Source organism: Phodopus roborovskii, unplaced genomic scaffold (assembly GCF_943737965.1).
Source record: "Phodopus roborovskii unplaced genomic scaffold, PHOROB, whole genome shotgun sequence".
NCBI classification, from domain to species: domain Eukaryota; kingdom Metazoa; phylum Chordata; class Mammalia; order Rodentia; family Cricetidae; genus Phodopus; species Phodopus roborovskii.
Window position 1 is genome coordinate 14,140,124 of NW_026126517.1, and position 20,168 is coordinate 14,160,291.

Consider the following 20,168-nt stretch of genomic DNA (forward strand, 5'->3'; position numbering starts at 1 on the left):
GTCCTGTAGGGGCACCGGTCATCTCCTGTCTGTATTTCATACTCCTTCCTCCTTCCGTGGCTAAGACCCCCGCAGGCCCAGTCCCTTTTCTTAGATGGAAAGTACCAAGCAAGGGAACCCCTCCCCAGTCCCTCTCAAAGGAATGTTCTGTCCAGAAAGAAGTAGCCTTAAAAGATGACCTAAGTCAAACTTCATGAGGCCAGCAAAAGAGACATACTGGGACCTGGTAAGGGATGCCTTCTGGGAGCTACTTGCCTTCACAGATCCCTTCTCCTCTGCCACTGCCTACCCATGATGCACCTGCTCCCTATTGCTAACAGCTCAAGAGAATGCGGATTTAGAGAAGACAAGTCAGCTTTAACCATCATTCTGTTGCCTCAGCTCCCTGAGTTATGGGTGAAAAGTTGAAAACTGGGGATTTTAACTGAGATGAGCTGAGATACTCCTGAGTTCTCCCTAGGACACTTACTAGGAATCCCAGAAGTGCTAGATCCAACACAAAACAAGGAAATTCAAACCACAGAACCAACAAGAGAGATTTTACCAGGAACATCTGAGATCACATCTTTCTTCCCCAGTCCTGATTTCTGAGTCCAACCCCAACACTTCCCCTTTTAGTCCATGAGATGTGCCATTCTGACCTCCTCTTGGTCACCTCCTGTCGCCTCTACAGTAGCCTTGGCCTCTAATAAGTAGGTAAGCAAAGAGTCCAGTATGAATCCTAGGGTGGGGAGATACCGGGTCTGTCTAGTAGGTCCCCCCCCCCACTTCACAGCAACAACTCAGTGTTCCTCTGCCTTTAGTAAACGGGGGTCAGTGCAGCACAGGAATGAACCCTGAGTTTCATTCCCACGACTGCTAAAGAAAAGAGAACACCGATGCTTGAGCCACAGCTCCAGGACGAATACCTTGCCCTCTGTGGGTCATCTGAGCTGCCACACCGATGAATGCGGGCGAGGAAGCAGCTCAGGCATTCTGAGGGATTTCCTCTCATTAAGACTTCTGTCTGCTACTGTCCTCCCCACACACGAAGTAAATGGAACAAATCCTTGATGAGAGCTGGACCCCTGGCTCTGCTCCAAGACCTTTCCTCGTGTTCTTTCACCTAGAGCCCGTAAGAACCTCTGAAGCCACACTGTCACTACTCCGCTTTACAGATAGGAGACATGGGATAAGATGCATGGAAGGTGTGGAGGAGCAGTGGGAACAGTGAGCAAGCAGCCAGGGCCATAAGAGGGCACATGACACTTGGAGGGTACCACGTGACACAGAGAACAGAGCAGGATGGGGTTGGGAGAAGTCTGAGGGGACCTGAATTGGCCTTGTTCACACACAGCAGCAATGCATGTCCTTGAACAAGTCACTTGAGTTCTTTGGACTTTAGTGTCTTTAGCAAATGAGAGGCTTGGGTTCATCCAATTTCACTCTGCCTCAGAATTTCCTAGAGCTGTTCTGGTAGACTGCTCAGGATCTAAAATCATGTGTTCAGGGCTCGTACGAATCCATAGAAGGGGCAGAACTTTCTGGAAAAACAGTTTTCCTCCCCTACATCATCACCTACCATTCTTGCTCATTTGTCAAGAGCCAGAGACAAGCTGAGGAAAGAACAAAGTGAGGCACTCCGGGCCTTTGGGGCTGGAGCAGGTGGTGGGTGTCGGAAGGCTGGGCCCTGACAGTGCAGGAGCTCGGTGTGGGGGTCAGAGAAAAAGATAGGGTCTTTCTCCTGAGCACTGTGATGGCAAAGAATCTGTCATGGAAACCCTGGTCCCAACACCTATACATGTGGGTTGCAGGTCCTGATTCCCAGCAGGCCGGAAGGGGAAGTTGCTTCAGAACTGCAAACCCTGAGAGTTGGTTGTCTGTATGCTCCTTCCCTGTACCATGGAAAGGAAAGGAAGGAACTGAACAAACAAGGGCAGGGACCATCACCTTTTTTTTTTTTTTCAAAGAAAAGCCATGGACTTATGACTCACCAACTACTACATACATAATAGATCCCTTCCTTAATGCTGAAGGGAATTGTTGGGCTAGCTTCACCTGCATCTCCAGTTTCCCTCCCCCAGATCCTCCACTGTCTGATCTAGCATCTACCCCTTCCCCGGCTCCTCTCTACTTCCCACCTACCCTATGCCCTCTATCCCGTCTCAATATTCCTATCTAGAGATGACCCCTATTGGACCATCTGTACCTGCCCAGGCCCAATCAAGGCATTCCCAAGAAGAACCCACATGGCAGTGGTCTGGCCCCAGCTTGACAAGGGCTGTACCTAGGGAACTGGGTAGGGTCCTAGTGGGACAGTAGATTTCTTTGTCCCTCACCAGTCTTGTCTGTTTCTTTCCCACAGAGTCTGTGCCAATGGCCGTCATCATCGGGGTGGCCGTAGGAGCTGGTGTGGCCTTCCTCGTCCTAATGGCAACCATTGTGGCCTTCTGCTGTGCCCGTTCCCAGAGAAGTACGGGAGGGAGACCCGGGATCTCAGGGAGGGGGACAGAGAAAAAGGCAAGGCTTAGACTGCCCAGGAGAGCAAGTAAGCAGGAGTACAACGAACAGGGGCCATACAGTGTTGTGAGGTCCTGGGGCAGGGATGGGTATGATGTACCATTATACACCTGGAGGGTATCTGGCAGCATGTGGGAACTCCACCGAGGCTGAACCTGGCCTCCATCTAGCAGGACAGGCCACTAGTGCTTTGGGTTGGGCACATAGCACTTGTATTTGGGGTGTATAGAAAATCGCAGACAGAATGGGGTGGTTTGACCCTCCTTGCTCTGCTGACTGCTAGCTTAACCTGAAAAGCAAGTCACCCACACAGGGCACAAAAGCATATGAGGTGTTGCTCCAGACACACTTTTCAACATCTTTCATCATTAGCAATACAGTTCTAGTGCCAGCACACTCTTAAAGAATTGTGTGTACAAAGGGCTTCCGATCCTGGGCTCAGCTCTGGAGTTACATGTGATTGGCAAGAGTAAGGGAAAGGCAGGATGGCAGAACTGAGTTGAAGATGAGAAAGGTACAACCTTCTGCGCTGTGATTCCGGGCAAGTCATATGTATTTAAGACCTCAGTGTCCTCATCTGTGATATTAGAGGGGTTGGATGGCACTGACTTATATGACTCCAACCAACTCTGAGCTTCCAGGATCAGAATTCACTGAGTCACCAGAACAAGTTGTGGCATCCTTCGCTTGTGGAAGGAAGCTACCACTTCCCCCTTACATATTCTCCACTCCCAGCCAAACAACCTTGCCAACAGCCTTACCCACCAAGGTAGCCTTGAAATTTCCCTTGCTGCCTCTCCATGGATATGATAGGAGAGCATGTTTCAGTCAGATGTGACGAATAGGTGACTCCTGTGAACCCTGGATTGGATAAGAGACCTTATAGTCATTTTACCGTTAAACTTTGCGGTCCTAGAAATGGAGAGCTCAAATCTAGGTAGAGAAGGATAGAGAAGACTTCTCAGAGAGTGGGGACTCAGATGACAGGGCCTAGTTGGTGAGGTGAAGGGATGGATGAGGACAACCTCTCCAACCACAGGAGATACTGACAGTCCTATACCAAGGAGCTGGGCAACCTGCACAGCCAGCCTTTGAGGCCCATCCAGCCAAAAGTGGATCCCTGCAGAGGTTCTGTGGGTGGGGAACCCTCAAAACTTCAAATTCAGAATCTGGGGAAGGGAGAGTAAATCCTGAGGTGGGGTGAGGGAAAGGGGTGGCAGCAAAGGGCTGTGGGGAAGTTGACATCTCTTGCCTGAGGTTGAGAACTGATTTCTTCATCTACACTTTCCTATCTTATGTCCAGATCTCAAAGGTGTTGTATCAGCCAAAAATGATATCCGAGTGGAGATTGTGCACAAGGAGCCAGCTTCTGGTCGGGAGGCTGAAGATCACACCACCATCAAGCAGTTGATGGTAAGAATGATGCCCGTACCCCACTCCATCCTGAAAACAGAGACTCTTTGATGCTCTCCACACTGCTGAGAGGTAGCACATCCAGGCAAACCTCACCCGCCCCAGGCATACACTCAGCCAATGAGTATTTATTTGGAAAGTTATATGGGAGATTCAAAGACATGTATGATACAGTCCCTGATATGGATCCTGATCATTGAGTAGGGAATAAATCTGTGCTTAAATTTATATACAGTCTTACACGTGTACACACACACACACACAAAAGAGAGAGGGGGAGGGAGGGAGAGAGAGAGTTCCAGAAGCACTGGTTCCTTCTTGGGAACTGGATGCCCATCAGAAGCAAATGCAAAACTCTCCAGCAACACCAAGCGAGCACCTCTACATCCTGCATATCCTGATCCTCCCTTCAAGGACCAGAATCCTGCTCACTGTCCAGGCAGAAGCCTAATCAGTTATGCCAGAAGCTTGTAGAGCACACTATACATGGTGGGAATATCTGAGAACAATGATGAGAGAGCAATGAATAAAGGACATGGGCTCCTCTGAGCCTCAGTCTATGAAATGGATATGAACATAGTAATATACAGGGTCACCAGCAGGATTGCAGGAGTAACTACATATGGTCTACAGTAGAGTTTTCTCTTGATACCTGTGCAGGATTTGGTCCCATGACTCACAGATACCCAAATCTGAGGATGTGCAAGTCTCTTGTATAAAGTGGTATATAACATTTACACAGGAGCTACCTGTATTCTCTCATATACACAAATCATCTCTACTTATAATATGTAATGTAATATAAATGCAATGTAAACAATTACTTACCATATTGTTTAAGGATTAATGCGTAAAATATGCATGCTTGGTACAGGCAAATTTTCCCTAAATATATTTGATCTATGGTTGGTGGAATCCAGTGTGCAGAATCCAGGAATGCAGAGGCCAGCCTACAAGAGCCCAAGACTTGCTAACGATTGTATTGCTCTAAATTCACCCACTAGATGGGGAGCAACTACTTTTCATCCCCAGCAGAGGGTCACAAATGTTTGATGAATGGACCTGACATTTCTCTCTGCTATACTTTCTCTAGTCAATTGATTTTTCAGAGTCTGTCAATTCTGCTTCAAAAATATGTCTCAGACATATGTGCCACCTCTCCTCCATGGCCACTTCTTTCTTTTGGGCCACGACAGCAACCCCCTAATGGAACTTGGCTTTGGTCACTTGTCCCAATCCAGCCTCTGTGGCACTGCAAAAAGTGTCTTTCTGAAATACGAATCTGGCAGCACACACCTGTAACCCCAGCACTCAGAAGGTAAAAGCAAACAGTAGTAGCTCTGTGACTTTGAGGCCAGTCTGAACTAATTAATGCGAGTCTGTTTTCAACTAAATAAAATATTAAATGTAAATCTGCTCCTGTGACAATCTACTGAAGTCCTTCAGTGGCTTCCATGTCTGTTGAATGAAGTCCAGCTGCCCAACACCTCATCACACCCTTTGCTGCATGTAAGGCACCTGCCAATCTTTCCAATTCTTCCAGCGAAACATATCTGGCTTTCCAGACGTAAGAATGGGCAACTCCTAATCTGGGAGTTCTTTATACATCAAAGACCCATGTCCCCTCTCCCTGTTGACATGTCTGCTGAATTTCCCATCCTGCAATGAGAAGTGGCCCAACTGCCATCCACTGGGAGGTGTTCCCGGCCTGCCCACCTCACACAACAGCAAGCTGTGCACTCTCTGCTGCACTCTCCTGGAGCCTCTTTGCAGCCCACTGCTGGAAGACAAGGGAGCCTCTCCAAACACTCTGGAGCTTTTCAAGGGCAAGGGTCATGTGTTTCCCCTGGCAAAGGCCATGCGTTTCCCCTGGGGCCTCCTTAACACAGTATCTGACATAGCAGAGTGTTCCTTCACACAGAGGGGAACCCACATCCCAGACTTGAGAAGAAATGATGCTACTTAAGCTTCATCAGGTCTACCCCTCAGGCCTAATGAAGCCTTTAGTTCTCTCCCAAGGAGGCATTTCTTTGTTTCAAAGTCAAGCTCTCAGGAAGAGGTATCCCTGAATATTTGGGGAAGAGCAGAGAGGCAATTCCAGAGAAAGGACTTGCTGAGGCACTGTAACTAGGCTCTCCCTTGGGAAGATAGCCACTGGTCCCCTCCTCCACCCTGGGAGATCTTATTCCTATTGTCCTGGAAATACTCCACCATCAAGGGGAAGTCAGCTTAGACATTATATCTATGGGGGGGGGGGTTGAGGGGAAAACAACAACAATCTAGATGAAACCAAAACATTTACCAGAAAAATGAAGGGGGGAAAAAGTGATGCAATTAGTGGAGGAAAAACAGGATGGAAGCCCATTCTGTAGCCTCCAAGACTAAGATGTCAGAGAAACAAACAAAAATCCCCACTCAGGTGGGAGCCTGAGCTGGAGGACCACTGCTGGAGTGACTGATGTACTTGTGTCTCGGGAAGCATCCCCGGGGTTCCCTGATCATTATACACTCGCTCTGCACCTTGGAAGCCTTGTGTTGATCTCACACCTAATCATTACTCTCCATGATTGAGAACCCAGATGCTCATTCATTCACAAATACCAAACACTGCACTCACACTGGCCAGAAGCAGTCTAGACCATATACAAGACCCTAAACCAGTTGTGGTGGGGATTTGAAGAGAGCAAGGTCTCTCCCCTCAGGCTGTTTGGCATATGTTAAGGAAGGCAGTTTTCTGGCACATTTGAGTCACTGCTGTGAGGGATAGATAGGACCTATTGTGTTAGTCAGCTTTTTGTCACTATAACAGATACTGAGACAATCAGGGCTATGGGGAATGGCTTAGTTGATGTGGTGTTTGACCCACAGACATAAGGACCTGAGTTCAGTTCTCTCAGAATTCATGTGAAAAAGGCTTGCACCAGTAATTCCAATCGTGGGGAGGCAGAGATAGGAGGATCCATTGAACTCACTGATCAGCCAGTCTAGCTAGATTAGTGAGCTGTGGGCTCAGTTAGAGAACTGTCTCAAAAAATAAGATGGAACATGATTTTAAAAGATATGCAGCACGTGCGCACACGCGCACGCACACACACACACACACACACACACACACAAAACTTATTCACACAAAAACACCTATACAACACACAAAGGAGGAGGAGACATGCACAGTGGCTCATACCTCTAATCCCAGGATGCTGGAAACAGGAGGAGCAGCAAAAGTTCCAGTCAACCTGGGCTACAAAATGAGTCCCTGTCTCACAAGAGCAGCAACAGAAACCAGCAGTGGTGAGGTGACTCAGGAGGAAAAAGCAAGCCAATGAAGTCCAAGCCTGACAATCTGAGTTTGAGCCCCAGAACCTCAGAGAAACAGGAAACTGACTTCCGAAAATTGTCCTTTGCTATCCACACACACACTGTGATATGTGAGTGCATGCATACACACACAGAGAGAGCTGAATGAATTAATTAAAAATTAAAAGAGGAATGGTTTGTTTTGGCTCATGGTTTCAGCCCATGTTCATGGGTCCCGACGCCTTCTGACTTGCGTCAAGGCAGACCATCACAGCAAAGCATGCCTCAGAGAAGACTCTACCTTATGGTGGCCAGGAAGCAAAAAGAGACAAGAGGGGCCAGTGGCTTCTTCTAGGGTCACCTCCAGTGACCTCACTTCCTTCTACTAACCACTGCCTCCTAACAGTGCCACATGACGGGTACCAAGACTTGGCCACATGGCCTTTGGTGGGGACAGTTCAGATCCGAACCATAGCACCTATGTTGCCAGCATCTCAAAGGGGATTTCTTCCAACATCCCGGCCCTGGTTAACAGACTGCCCTAAAGAGCTTGCTCTATGCCCACTGTTGATGTTCTGTGATTATGTAACTACCTCAGGTACATGTATCTCCCTGGTGAGCAGAGCTCTCTATCTTTCTGCGCCTTATTCTGTATATAAAGGGTCTGGAGTACATGGCCTGGCTAGACTTATCAACAAATATTCAAGTAGGAAGTCTGGACAAGATGTCCCTGACCAATGGAAGAAAACATGACTTTACAGTCATACTGCTTCCTCCACCCTCTCCTCCTGTCTCTGTCCAGGGATGATGGTTCCCAGAATATTACTGAGGTCTGGAATTGTATCCTAACTCTTTCACCTGCCTTTCTGCAGTCCAAACTGCACAGGGACACACATGGAGCTCATTTCTTCATCTTCTCCTGAGAGGAGGTGGAGTTGAGCCCACCTTCTCTGCACTGAGTAGCCATTTTTGGGTTGTAGATGGACCGGGGTGAATTCCAGCAAGACTCGGTGCTGAAGCAGCTGGAGGTCCTCAAAGAAGAAGAGAAGGAGTTTCAGAACCTAAAGGTAGGAGTGGCTATAGTGGGTGTAGACTCCAGATATGATAGCCCCATCTCTTACGCACACAAAGAACCACAGTGAGCAGAATGGAAAAGGGCTCAAGGCCAGCCTGGGAACAGGTGTCACTAAGGGGGTGGGGCTGAAATAGCTGGTCTCCTACAATTCTCCTCTTCCACAGCTTTGTAACAAATAGATTTTAAAAGTCAGTATTCATGCTGGGTGTTGGTGGCGCACACCTTTAACCCCAGCACTTGGAAGGCAGAGGCAGGTGGATCTCTGTGAGTGAGACCAGCCTGGTCTACAGAGCAAGTTCAGGACAAGTTCCAAAGCTGTCTCAGAAAACAAACAAAACAAAACAAGTCAGTATTCATGTTCTGGACAAACACATAAAGGCTGCCTTTCAAATGATCTTGCATTGTCCAGATGTAAACCATGTCTGGAATAGCTTCACCTTCCCTCCTGACAAATGAGCACATGCCAGGCTCTGCTAGCATCCCTGCCATGCTAACCCTTCCTGTATTTTGGCCAGTACCCTTCCTTACCAATCCTTCCCTCCTTCCATGCCTTCCCTGTACAAAATAGAACTGGTCAGCCAAGTATCCTACCATAGCCAGGGAAGGCTCATGGTGAAAATGCCTCTTGTTCTTGTCTACCCAGGACCCCACCAATGGCTACTACAGCGTCAACACCTTCAAAGAGCACCACTCAACCCCAACCATCTCCCTGTCCAGCTGCCAGCCAGACCTGCGTCCTACAGGCAAACAGCGTGTGCCCACGGGCATGTCCTTCACCAACATCTACAGCACTTTGAGTGGCCAGGGCCGCCTCTACGACTATGGACAGAGGTTCGTGTTAGGTATGGGCAGCTCTTCCATTGAGCTTTGTGAGCGGGAGTTTCAGAGAGGCTCCCTCAGCGACAGCAGCTCCTTCCTGGACACACAGTGTGACAGCAGTGTCAGCAGCAGCGGCAAGCAAGATGGCTACGTGCAGTTCGACAAGGCCAGCAAGGCCTCTGCCTCCTCTTCTCACCACTCCCAGTCCTCTTCCCAGAACTCCGACCCCAGTCGACCCCTGCAGCGGCGGATGCAGACTCATGTCTGAGGATCATGCACTGTGGCAGGGATGGGCCAGGGAGGACAGGGTACATTTTTGTTCTCCAAGGACTGGGGCTACTTTGCAGAGGACCCTAGAACTGGCCACCTCCAGGGTGCCTTCCAAGCACCTCTGTTACTACCTTCCTCTGAAGCTCTAACCAAGCACAAATCTGTCTCCTGAGTGGGAAATGAAGAGGATGCAGCCAAGTGCATAGTGCTCAGGGCTTTGTCCCTTGCTCTCCCCCAAAGGTTCCTCAGCCACCTTGTCCTCCCACAGGCACTAGTGGCAGCTAGAACTTTGCTTTTATGAAACTGCCGTCCACTCTCCTAGCTCCTCTTGCTGCCCATAAGCCATCCCTGGTGCCTGTATTACTTACAGCCTTGGGGAACATATGACTCTTTCTCAGAGACCCCAGCTTCCCCACTGTGCATAGCCCATACCACTGAGGGTGAGGGTTGAGAAATGACCCTGGCCAGCGGAGCATCTGCCTGGGACCCCACCTCCAATTTGTTTGGTGTTTTGTGTCTATGTTCTGTTCTTGGACTTGATGTCTCTGAGCTTGGTGGTGGGACCTGCCCATCAGAGTCTAGTGTCCTCAGAGCTGAGGAAGGGAAGGAGAGAGGATGTAAATGCCTGGAGAACACCTGGATCAATACACCGTGTGCCAGGCTGTATGGTTCGGAGCCCTTGCCCTCACCTTTATCCCTGCTTTGTGTCCTCCCTTCCTTCCTGCAGCACAATCAAGCTTCTATAAGGAGTGTGAGAACTTTTCTGGCCAGGGTCTGTTGAGCAGTTACTGCAGAGCTTCCCGGGAGGTGTGGATTTGAGAGGGCTGAAGTACAGGCTGGAGGATGAGATGGACTTTTGCAGCTGATGGACACAAGGATCAATTGTCCATTCTCCAGTAGACTGGACTCTGTGTGCAAGAGGGGAAGTTTTTCTGCGCCTCTCCTTCCCATCACTCCCCACTTAAGAATAAATGGTAGGGCCATTACCCCCAACAAACCTGTTCTGTGCTTTGTTCCTGCATAGCCACAGGAAGACCCCAAGAGTTCAAGTACGTCATGGGAACCCAGGGGATTTTTGTTTTATTTTGGTTTTTTGTTGGCTCTTCTTCACTTCAGTTTTCCCCAGGCAGAAAGGTCATTGTTGGGGCTGGTTGTAGCAATAATAGAACCTACAGATTGACTCTGTTTGTGGATGACATCAGCCAAAAAAACAGGTCTCACCAACCTCAATTCTTACTAAATGCATTAAGTCGATACCATCACTCTGGACACTGGCCAGACCCTTATAGCCTTTTGTCTCAGTACTATTCTGTAGGGAAGTCTTCCTCCACTTTGGATATAAGCAGCAGGCCCTGTTGAAAGACCATAGACCACCAACAACACTCTAACACTCAAGTACAGAACTCAAAAAAAAAAAAAACCCACAGTAAATGTTTGTGTTTTTATTTTTTTATTTTGTTTTGTTTTTTGTTTTTCAAAACATGGTTTCTTTGTGTAGCTCTAGCTGTCTTGGAACTCACCTTGTAGATCACGCTGGCCTGGAACTCATTGAGATCCACCTGCCTTTGCCTCCCAAGTGCTGGGATTAAACGTGTGCTCCACCACCTCCTGGCCAGAGTAAACTTCTAAATATCATCATAGCAGAAAGGAAGGATACAGTGAGTGGGGTTCAACTGGAACTCTGAAGAACCAAATTGTTCATATGGCTGGAAGCTCCTCACCAGCTTTTGACTCTTCAGAAGGAGGTCCTTACCAATCATGAGACCCTTCATCATCTGATTTGTGCTTCTTCTACACACTGTTTCCTTGGGTGATCCTAACCTTAGATCTTATGCCTAGTCTTTATAGCTACTCCACTCAGAGTAACTTTCTGCTTCAATTATAATAATTATAATCCCTATTGCTTCAAAACTCTCTCAGTTTCCTTGACCCCATCCTCTGCAGGCCCCCAGGCAGAAGGATTAGAAACCCATTAGAAATGAAAGTACACACTGCAGCCCTGCACCTTGTTCCTTGTACCATTGGCTTCTCTTAGACTCCAGAGTTGTTGACTCCTGTCCCCTCTAGATTCATTTCAAAAGAGCTTTCCTTCTGAATGCATTTTCCCTTTGCCAATGGAGAACAAAGACCCATGACTGTCCTGATGTGCTAGAGTAAGCAAGAAGTAACTTAAAAGGATTGGAAAGATTGGCCATTAGTTTCTCCTGATCTCTTGGTCATGATGGGATAAGCTACTTCCTAATCCTCATCACAGTTCTCTCTCTCTCTCTCTCTCTCTCTCTCTCTCTCTCTCTCTCTTTCACACACACACACACACACACACACACACACACACACACACACACACATCGAACTACTAGGGTGGAAATATCCATTCTTTCTTGGAATCAGGAATTATGTATGACACAATAACCAGAACAGGAAAGAAAACTTTCCCATAGAACATAGTGAGCCCTGGAGAAAAAAAAATGTAGATAATTATAAAGGATGAAGTGACAGCACCAAGGTAACCACAGTCAGACTAGGCTATATGATGCCTGATTCTCCCATGCACAAACACTTTGAGAATTGCAGAAGAAACAGGCTTACTCATATACAATGTTTGCAAAAGAGTACAGCATAGACAGAAAAAACATTCAGTGAACTGGACACTTTTCTCTAGGTGAAGGTCCTTCCACTTCAGGGTACAGGGATGGTGTTGGGGGAAGGGGGGAAATCTCTGGACTCCAAATGTGTTTATCCCTCAGCTGTCTCCAGCCTTGCTGACTCAGGGAGCGGAGGTGGAGAAAAGGTAGTAAAGAAACGGTAGGAGGTGGAGGAAGTGGGAAGCCCTGAATTCCCCTGGTGATGTCTTCTGTGAGATGAAGGGATGCTCTTACACTTGCAGTTTACTGACTCTTCACAATTTGATAAAGCATCTCATGCTTTACATATGTGGGAATGAGGCTTAAAGATGCTAAAAAGACTTGCTCAAGATCACAGAGATAATAGGAAGCAAATGTAAGATTTGGACACACATGCCAGTACACGATGTCTCCATGATACAATGCAAGCTCAAAGCCACTCTCTAGAGTACTGGTGAAAGTGGCTAACAATAAAGGCCACATGCCACTCAAGGGCTGGCTGGATAAGTACAAGCCACAGCTCCATCAAGGAGGCCAGCCTTCATCCTCCGCCTTAAGTCCCCAGATGACCTGGAAAGACCACATACTCCCTGAGAAACAAAGACACTCTGTGTATCACCCCCCACCCAGGCCAGGATCCAGTTTTCTGATAACTGAAACTTCGGTATTGACTCACAATCCCTGGACAGGAGCCCAGTTTCTAACTCTCAGGCTTGCTATCGGTCTGCAAAGGCCAGGGTTATTTTCACCCACCCTTCAACTTCCACAGAAAAGGAAGTGCTCTTGAATGAAGAGCTAAATGCCACACCAAACCTATTTCTGAGAAATCTGTTGAAACAAGTCATTATAAAATACAGGCCTAGAAGCCACCTTTGAGTTTTGGGAATGTGAAGAAAAACCACAAACTAATGCAGACCGACCTGATATGGTCTATGGATGGTTCTCAGAACGGAGAAGAGTTAACAGGAAATTCATCCCTCACTTCCTGAATGAGGAGGGAAATATGCTAGGCATGGTATTTGCTATTATGGAACAGGAAGTAAAGCGGAAGGGTTTACATCCACCCGTTTTATTAGAACTTACCAGGAATGTGTGATTTGTGAGGGCATCATCAAGAGAGAAAAAAAAAAAAAAAAAAAAAAAAAAAAAAAAAAGGGAAGTGCTGCCCTTAGAGTCCTCTTTACAAACTTTCCCCGTAAGAGAAACTTTTACTGCCTCCCACCTCTCCCCCCCCCCCCCAGGGCCTTGAGCATGCTAGGAAAGTGCTCTACCACTGGCCACACCCCTGCTCTCAAACTCTTACTGTTTAGATACTTAAATTTTTAAAAATCTTAATTCAAATATAAATTATTTAAAGGGCCAGCAAGTTTGTCTATTAGGGAAAGAAACATTTAGATACAAACTAATGACAAGGATATGAAATCTCAAATTTCCTCTCTGCTTTACAAAGGCCTTTAGGAAACAATCTTACCTGGGTTGGATTTAGAAGCTGTAACTGCACACCAGCCATGGGCAGTTCTAACATCAACACCTGCAACAATGTCTGGTCCCAAGCTGATAAAGAAGGCTTTCCGTCCCCTGGGTTTCAGTCTTCCTAGCCAGGTCATAAACAGGGGAAAAGGAGAAAAGGTCAAGTTGCCCTTCTCTCTACCCACAAGGATTATATTCTTGGATGAGGAGGTGTTTGCTGTTAGAACATCAGTCCTCTTCCTCCATAATTGCTATTCTTCCTTGAGCCACCCCCTACCCCGATATCTAACCTGGGTCTGACATGCACTGAATGTTTTCATCACAGGGCTTACAGTTTTAATCTGACCACAGCTATTCTCAAAAGGCCCTTTGTGGAGGACTAGGGTATAACTCAGCCACAAGATGCTTGCCTAACTTGTGCAAAGTCCTGCGTCTGATCCCCAAAACTTCAAATCAGACAATAAAATAAGTAAACAAGTAGCCTTTTGTGAACATATATAGTTCACAGGATACATCGTTGAGCTGTGGTGTACAACCTTGATTTTATATGCATACTATGTGTCCACTACCCCAAGGGCAGTTACACTCCATGCTCAACGCCTGCTTTTCACTGAGCCAGCCCTGGCTGTATCTATGCCTCTGTCAATATCTATCTGTTGCTTCATGATCCCAATGCTCTTCTTCAAGACAGTCAAGCCACCCACATCCTAAGCCCCTGACCAAGAGGATCCCTTGATCTCCCTAACTGGAGATCACCAGACAATCACACACTTATCTTTCTGCTGCTCCTAAACTTTATGATCCTGGGAATGCAAGGGATTCCTTATATTTTGGAATGCAATGAGGACATTCGAAGAATGCTCTTTTGTAATCGTGGTGGTGGTGTGAATGGGGGGAGGATGGTGAGTCTAAAAAATTAACACCCAAAAAGATTAGAAACTGAAGTCTGGAAGCCACAACTTCATCTGCAGAATGTAAGTCCTGTAGGATCTATCCCCAGTTAAGCAAGAGAAAAATATTAATTCAGATAGGAATCTGAATTTACGAAGGGATTCATCCCCTAAGATTACTGCCAATTAGGCAAACAGTGTATCAAGGGGACATGTTAAAGATACCACCTTCACCACTTTTGCCTGGAAATTTAAGAACTGGGGCTCTGTTGCCTGAAATTTCACTCTTGACACTAAATGGGTATTGAACTTGGGAGAAATACAGAAGAAAAAAAGGCAAGTTTAGACACAGTTATGCCAGTGAGAGTGACAGAGGATTTTAAAATAACTTAATTACAAAGTTTCTCTGGCTCACCTGTCACACATGGGCTACATCAGCACAGGGACTCCACAGAGGAAGACAGAGAGAGTCCCTGCCAGACTCCAACATCTACTCTCGGACTTCACATCCTCAGAGAAGTCTGATGCTTAACAAAGAGAAAAAACTCACTTTGAGACAAGAGAAAGTTCATGGTAGATGTAAATGGTGTCTTAGGAAGTATCTGAATCACAGAAGATTCTGAAACAGCCTAGTTCAGTAACTGCAACTTTCGTCCTCCAGGGGTGTTTTGACATCTGGCCCTCCTCTCACTGTCTCTGTCCAGCTCCACCCAGCTCCATCCTCTCCACCTCCCCATCTTTCCCAGAGGGGAAGACATGCCTCTGTATACTTTATACTGTTAGCCCTCTCCATCTGTTCTGAACAACCAGTAACACCTGCCTCCCAGAGTTCAAGTTTCCCCAACCCTTGTGCCAAACACTAGCTGTTCCTCTTGCTGTCCTTCTAAGTGAAGAAGCTGAGGCTACCAGGCATCTGGACTCCTCTCAAATTAGCCATCAAGCCTCAAGATCATTTCCCAATCTTGTTTTTTTCAGTTCCTTTCCTTTTGGAAACAGAGTTGCACGTAACTCGGCTTGGTTGGCCTCAGTCTGGCTATGTACCCAGGGAAGACCTTGATCTTTGGATCATCATGCCACCACTCCCCAAGGGCTTGGACTGCAGATGTGGGTTGACCACATTCTTCTTAATGTGGTGTTAAGAATCTAACCCAGAGCTTTGTGTGCCAGGCAAACACTCTAGCAACTGAGTTATACCCTCCCTACCCCTCTCCCTTATTTTGTTTTGTTTGCTTCTCAGACAGGGTTTCTCTTTGTTGCCCTAACTGTCCTGGAATTTCTCTGGACAACAGGCTGGCCTTGAACTCAGAGAGCTCTACCTGCCTCTGCCTCCCAGGTGCCGGGATAAAAGCATGCACGCCATCATATCTGGTCAGTTTATTAGGCACAGAGGCCCAAAGGTCATAATTGCATAAGTGAGGACACGGCTGCTCCAAGGTCTGGTTGAGGGCAAGGTGTTTATTGTAGCTGGGAAGCACAGTACAGCCAGAGATCAGGGAGAGAAAGTAGTAGACTAAACAAGGCCAGCAGAATGGATAGGGCCATGATAGGAGAGAGGGGATTCAGAGAGGAAGAGCAGAGAAGAAAGTAAGACAGCGAAGAGTGGCGGACCAAGAGAGCAAGATCAGAGGTGCATGGCCAAAATGGCAGGATTATATGGGAAAGAGAAGCTGGGGAGGGAAGCTTGTGAGCTGGAGAAGTTTAGGGGAGTGGGCAAGGTGAGCAGAGCAGACAAGAGCCTACATGCCAGCATGTACTTTGGTATGCTAATGGGTACCACAGATAGCCATTTGTTCCTACTTTCTTTCCTTCCTTCCTTCCTTCCTTCCTTCCTTCCTTCCTTCCTTCCTTCCTTCCTTGTGTGTGTGTGTGTGTGTGTGTGTGTGTGTGTGTGTGTGTGTTTCCATATAGGGTTTCTCTGTGTAACAGTCCTAGATGTCCTGAAACTAAGCTGGCCTCAAACTCACTGAAGTCTGACTGCCTCTGCTTCCCAAATGCTGGGATTAAAGGCATCCACAACCACCACCCACCTGTCCCTACTTTCTTTGGACCTGACACTGAACAAGGTTTTTGTTGTTATTTGTTTTTAAACAAAGAATGGGGCAGGAGAAAAAGTAGATGGACTACACACACACCATTCTCCTTAATGTATAATGGGATTATATTCGGATACACTTCTTTGTGATAAATACTATAAATATGCATTTAAGCTAGGTGTGGTGACACAATTTGTAATCCCAGCACTGAAGAGGTAGGAGTATTGCTTTGACCTGGTCAGTCTGGGTTACACACTGAGTACAAAGCTAGTTTAGGATACACAGCAAGGCCCTGCCTCAAGGAGGGAAAAAGGCAATAATCCACCTAGCCAGAACACAGCCCAGAGCAGAGCACCGTGGGTCCCGTGTGCTCCCCCACCACCACATGAATGGCTCTATGTGCTGTGGGTCACTGCCCTGGCCCAGCATCAAGGAAATATTCTTCTACATATCCTTAGCTAGGAAGATCAAACGTCCACTGAATGTGTCTTGATCGCACAGTGGAATCCTTAGTAATTGAGGGCCATCTGTACACAGATCTAATTTCCTAAAACCACAGCCTGTACAGAACCGAGGTCATTTTGAACTACCAAACATTTTCTGTAGCTATAATTAAGATTACTAACTCATCAGAAGGCTTCGAGGAGCACATATCAACTGTGGAGTTGTGCTTCTCACCATGTTTAGGAAGCAATTGTTACATTCCACATACCCCTAACACTGAGTGACTTCACACTCCAAACCTTCTCCAAGAATCCCCAGAGGTGACTGTTAACTTTAAACCACTGCTAGCAAGGGGGCTTGAATTCCAGCCAGTGATTATGCGGGACCTTTGTTTCTGTCATTTTACTGACATGGTGCCCTAAGCATGTGAGTATGATTCAAGACAGACTTTCCTTACCAGGTGGATTAACTCAGTACTGGGGCAAGTACTTGGTCCGACAAGTCTAGCTCACTGGTTCCGTACACTCTCCAGCATTTTCCATTATGCAAGGCTGCTTTACAATCCCGTTATTTATAACTCGCTTTACGGTCCACACAATGTCTTTGCAATCACGTTCCCATTAGATCCTTAGGATTTCATTGTGAGACAGGCATGGGTAATCGGTATTTTCCAGATGGAGAAACAGAGGTTTCTTCGACTAATTAAATAGCACAGCAGGGAGGGGCCGGTTTTGTGTACACACTACACTTAACTGTCTCGCAGACAGTATTGTTTTCAAGCTCAAACTTTTTGTAGACTAGACAGTCTCAGGAGGAAAGCAATTGAATATATACTTATCCTCTGAACATGTAAATCAAAACCTCAACTGGATGGGGCTTGAAAAGATGGCTCAGCGGTTAAGAGCACGCAAGGCCAGCCGCTTCTGACCTCATGTGCACATACCATTTACAGACATGTTTAAAATAAAACGATTTTTTAAAAACACAAAAAAAGCAACACTTGGAAATTAAGACATCATTTAAATGTGTTAGATGAAAGATCTATACTATGTGTCGCCCAGGACAGTCGTCTCAAGCTGGGAGACCCTCCCTTTGTTTCTAGGGCCTCGGTTTCCCCTGAGGAGGACTTGGTTTGTAGACTCTAACGCAGTGGTTGAAGACATCTTTTGCTCCCCGGCAGTCGGTCTGTTTTCTTTGGCATCGGTCTGTTCTCTTTGGCCTCGTGCGAAACGGCAGAGTTCGGAGCACCGATTATATTCCGACTCCCCCCACTCTCCTAGAGAACCCGGAGAACCAGGTCTCAGCCCGATGCAGGGGATTTGGGCGGAGTCACGCAAACGGTCGGAGAGCAGCGGGCCGGAGAAACTCCGCCCGACGGCCCCGCCCAGCCACCGACAACTGTTGGGCAGACTCAGCGCAGTCAAGCCCCCACCCCCACCCGCCTGGGGCGGAACTTGCTCGTGAGCCAAATTTAACACTGCTTAAGGGCACCGGGGATTAGGATGGGTTTTATTGCGAACCAGATGGGAGGGTTGAAAAGAGGCCCATGAGATCTTCCTAGAGTCTAGACTTAGAGCGGTGGATATGGATGACTGTTAGAATTTGATTCGGAGCCCCACATCCAGCAGTGTAAGACCCAGGAATCTCCGTGGTTTTTTGTTTGTTTGTTTGTTTGTTTGTTTGTTTGTTTTCAGTCACCCCAGCTAACTGATAAGTGGATGCATCCTCTGTCTTTAAGAAGGGCCAGAACCAGGATTGAAGCTGGGAGCAAATTGGCAGGAGTTACTCAGCGCAACCCGATGTAAACTCAGTTGTGTCCCCCGTTTTCTTTCCCCTATTGCTGCCTTTTCAGGGCACGGTTTAATCAGTACCAGGCAGGCTGGCAGACAATCCATTCACATAAGTTGGGCTGAAAACTTCTTTCCCAGAACACCAAGGAACCCCATCCAACTACTCCACATCAAAGCTCCACTTCCAGGCCTGACCCTTACAAGGGTATTGCCTCAGCTTGCAGAGTTTGGAGAGAGCTAGGCCCGCTCCCACCCCCCAGCTAAGAACAGCCTGGGTGGATGCCCAGATACACACTTTGCTATGTATGTGATCGTGAGGGTCTCGCTGTCAACCTAAGATTATAAACTCCCCCATGTATGTGAACTTGTGGAGTTGGGAAGGGCAGAGTGTGACCCAGTGTGTCGGCTTCTGGCTTTCAGTATCAGGCAGTGGCCTGGGTCCAGGGCAGCTGGATCATATGTGCAGACAGTCACTTTCAAAGGCCTTGCTTGGATGGAGAAATGGACACTCCCTTTTTGGGATAAGCAAAGCTTAGCTGTCTAGAGGCACTCATGGTCCCCTACAAAGTTTTCCCAGGACAAAGCCTCTAAGACAGTTCGTCCCAGTAGGTAGATAAACGAGGGGGCTTCAGACACTAGGGTCCTACTGCTTTTCAGAGTCCCCTGAGAGTGCACATGGCTCCACTTGAGCTGTCCTTCGGGAGTGCTCTGTTGGATGAGGCTGGCTGCTTTCCATACTGTTCCAGTGTGGTGTCACCCTCCTCATTCCCTCCCAAGCCACTGCTCTCCTGTATCTATCCCATCCCAGCTTGCTTTGTCTCAGAACCTCAAGACTGCAGCTCTTTCTGAGAAAGCCAAGAACACAGCTGTGAGTTCAGTCCCCTAGGGGCAGTTCCAATACTCCCTCCTGGCTCCAGATGTAAAAGAACAGCTGTGGGGTGGCAGGAGGCCCAGCTGGCAGTAGAGCAGGGGCAGAAAATAAAGGCTAGAGAGCCAAGCAAATAGCAGGACTGAAGATTCAAGGGACCTGGGAAAGAAACAGTCTCATTCCCTGGACCAGTGACTAGCTGACAGGACTTGCCAAATCCTTCCAGTGCTGTCCTCCAGCCCTGCCCACTCCAGTGTTGGCAAACTATACTGCTGCACTCATAGGACTGTCCACCAGCTCTATTTTATGATTCCCACTTAATTTGGGAGGAGAAATAGCTTTCTCTGTCTAACCCCACCCTTAAACATTCGATTCCCAGCCTAGAGGAAGGATGACAGAAGGGTACTGCCACTTCCATCTGGTCCCCTTCGCCTCTCTTCCCTTCCTCAGTCCCTTTGGATGCAAGATGCCAGGCCAGGTATCTGAAGATAGGGCTGATCTGGGCATTGGTTGCTCATATACTCTGCCAGGGTTGTCATGCTCACCTGGGTACCATCTCAATAAAAATTCTTTGCTGAAATGGCTGTATCTGTCTATAATCTCAGGTCTGTGCACTATCACACTCCCAGCAATATTCCCCCCAACTTGAAAAGACACAGAGCCTCACAAGTTTTTC

The 20,168-nt window shown here is 47.4% G+C and overlaps 1 protein-coding gene across 4 annotated transcripts in view; it reads left to right on the forward strand.

Moving 5' to 3' along the window:
- Nucleotides 1–9,766, forward strand: part of Kirrel3 (kirre like nephrin family adhesion molecule 3) — a 553,509-nt gene extending 543,743 nt beyond the window's left edge. For 2 of the 4 annotated variants that reach the window (XM_051197044.1, XM_051197045.1), the window contains 4 exons: nt 2,345–2,527; nt 3,803–3,912; nt 8,190–8,276; nt 8,928–9,766. In XM_051197044.1, coding sequence (XP_051053001.1) covers nt 2,345–2,527; nt 3,803–3,912; nt 8,190–8,276; nt 8,928–9,371 — 824 coding nt within the window. In that variant the 3' untranslated portion in view covers nt 9,372–9,766. The remainder of the gene's footprint in view (nt 1–2,344; nt 2,528–3,802; nt 3,913–8,189; nt 8,277–8,927) is intronic. The other 2 variants (XM_051197046.1, XM_051197047.1) reach the window with 1 other exon arrangement.
- Nucleotides 9,767–20,168: the final 10,402 nt, after the last annotated feature.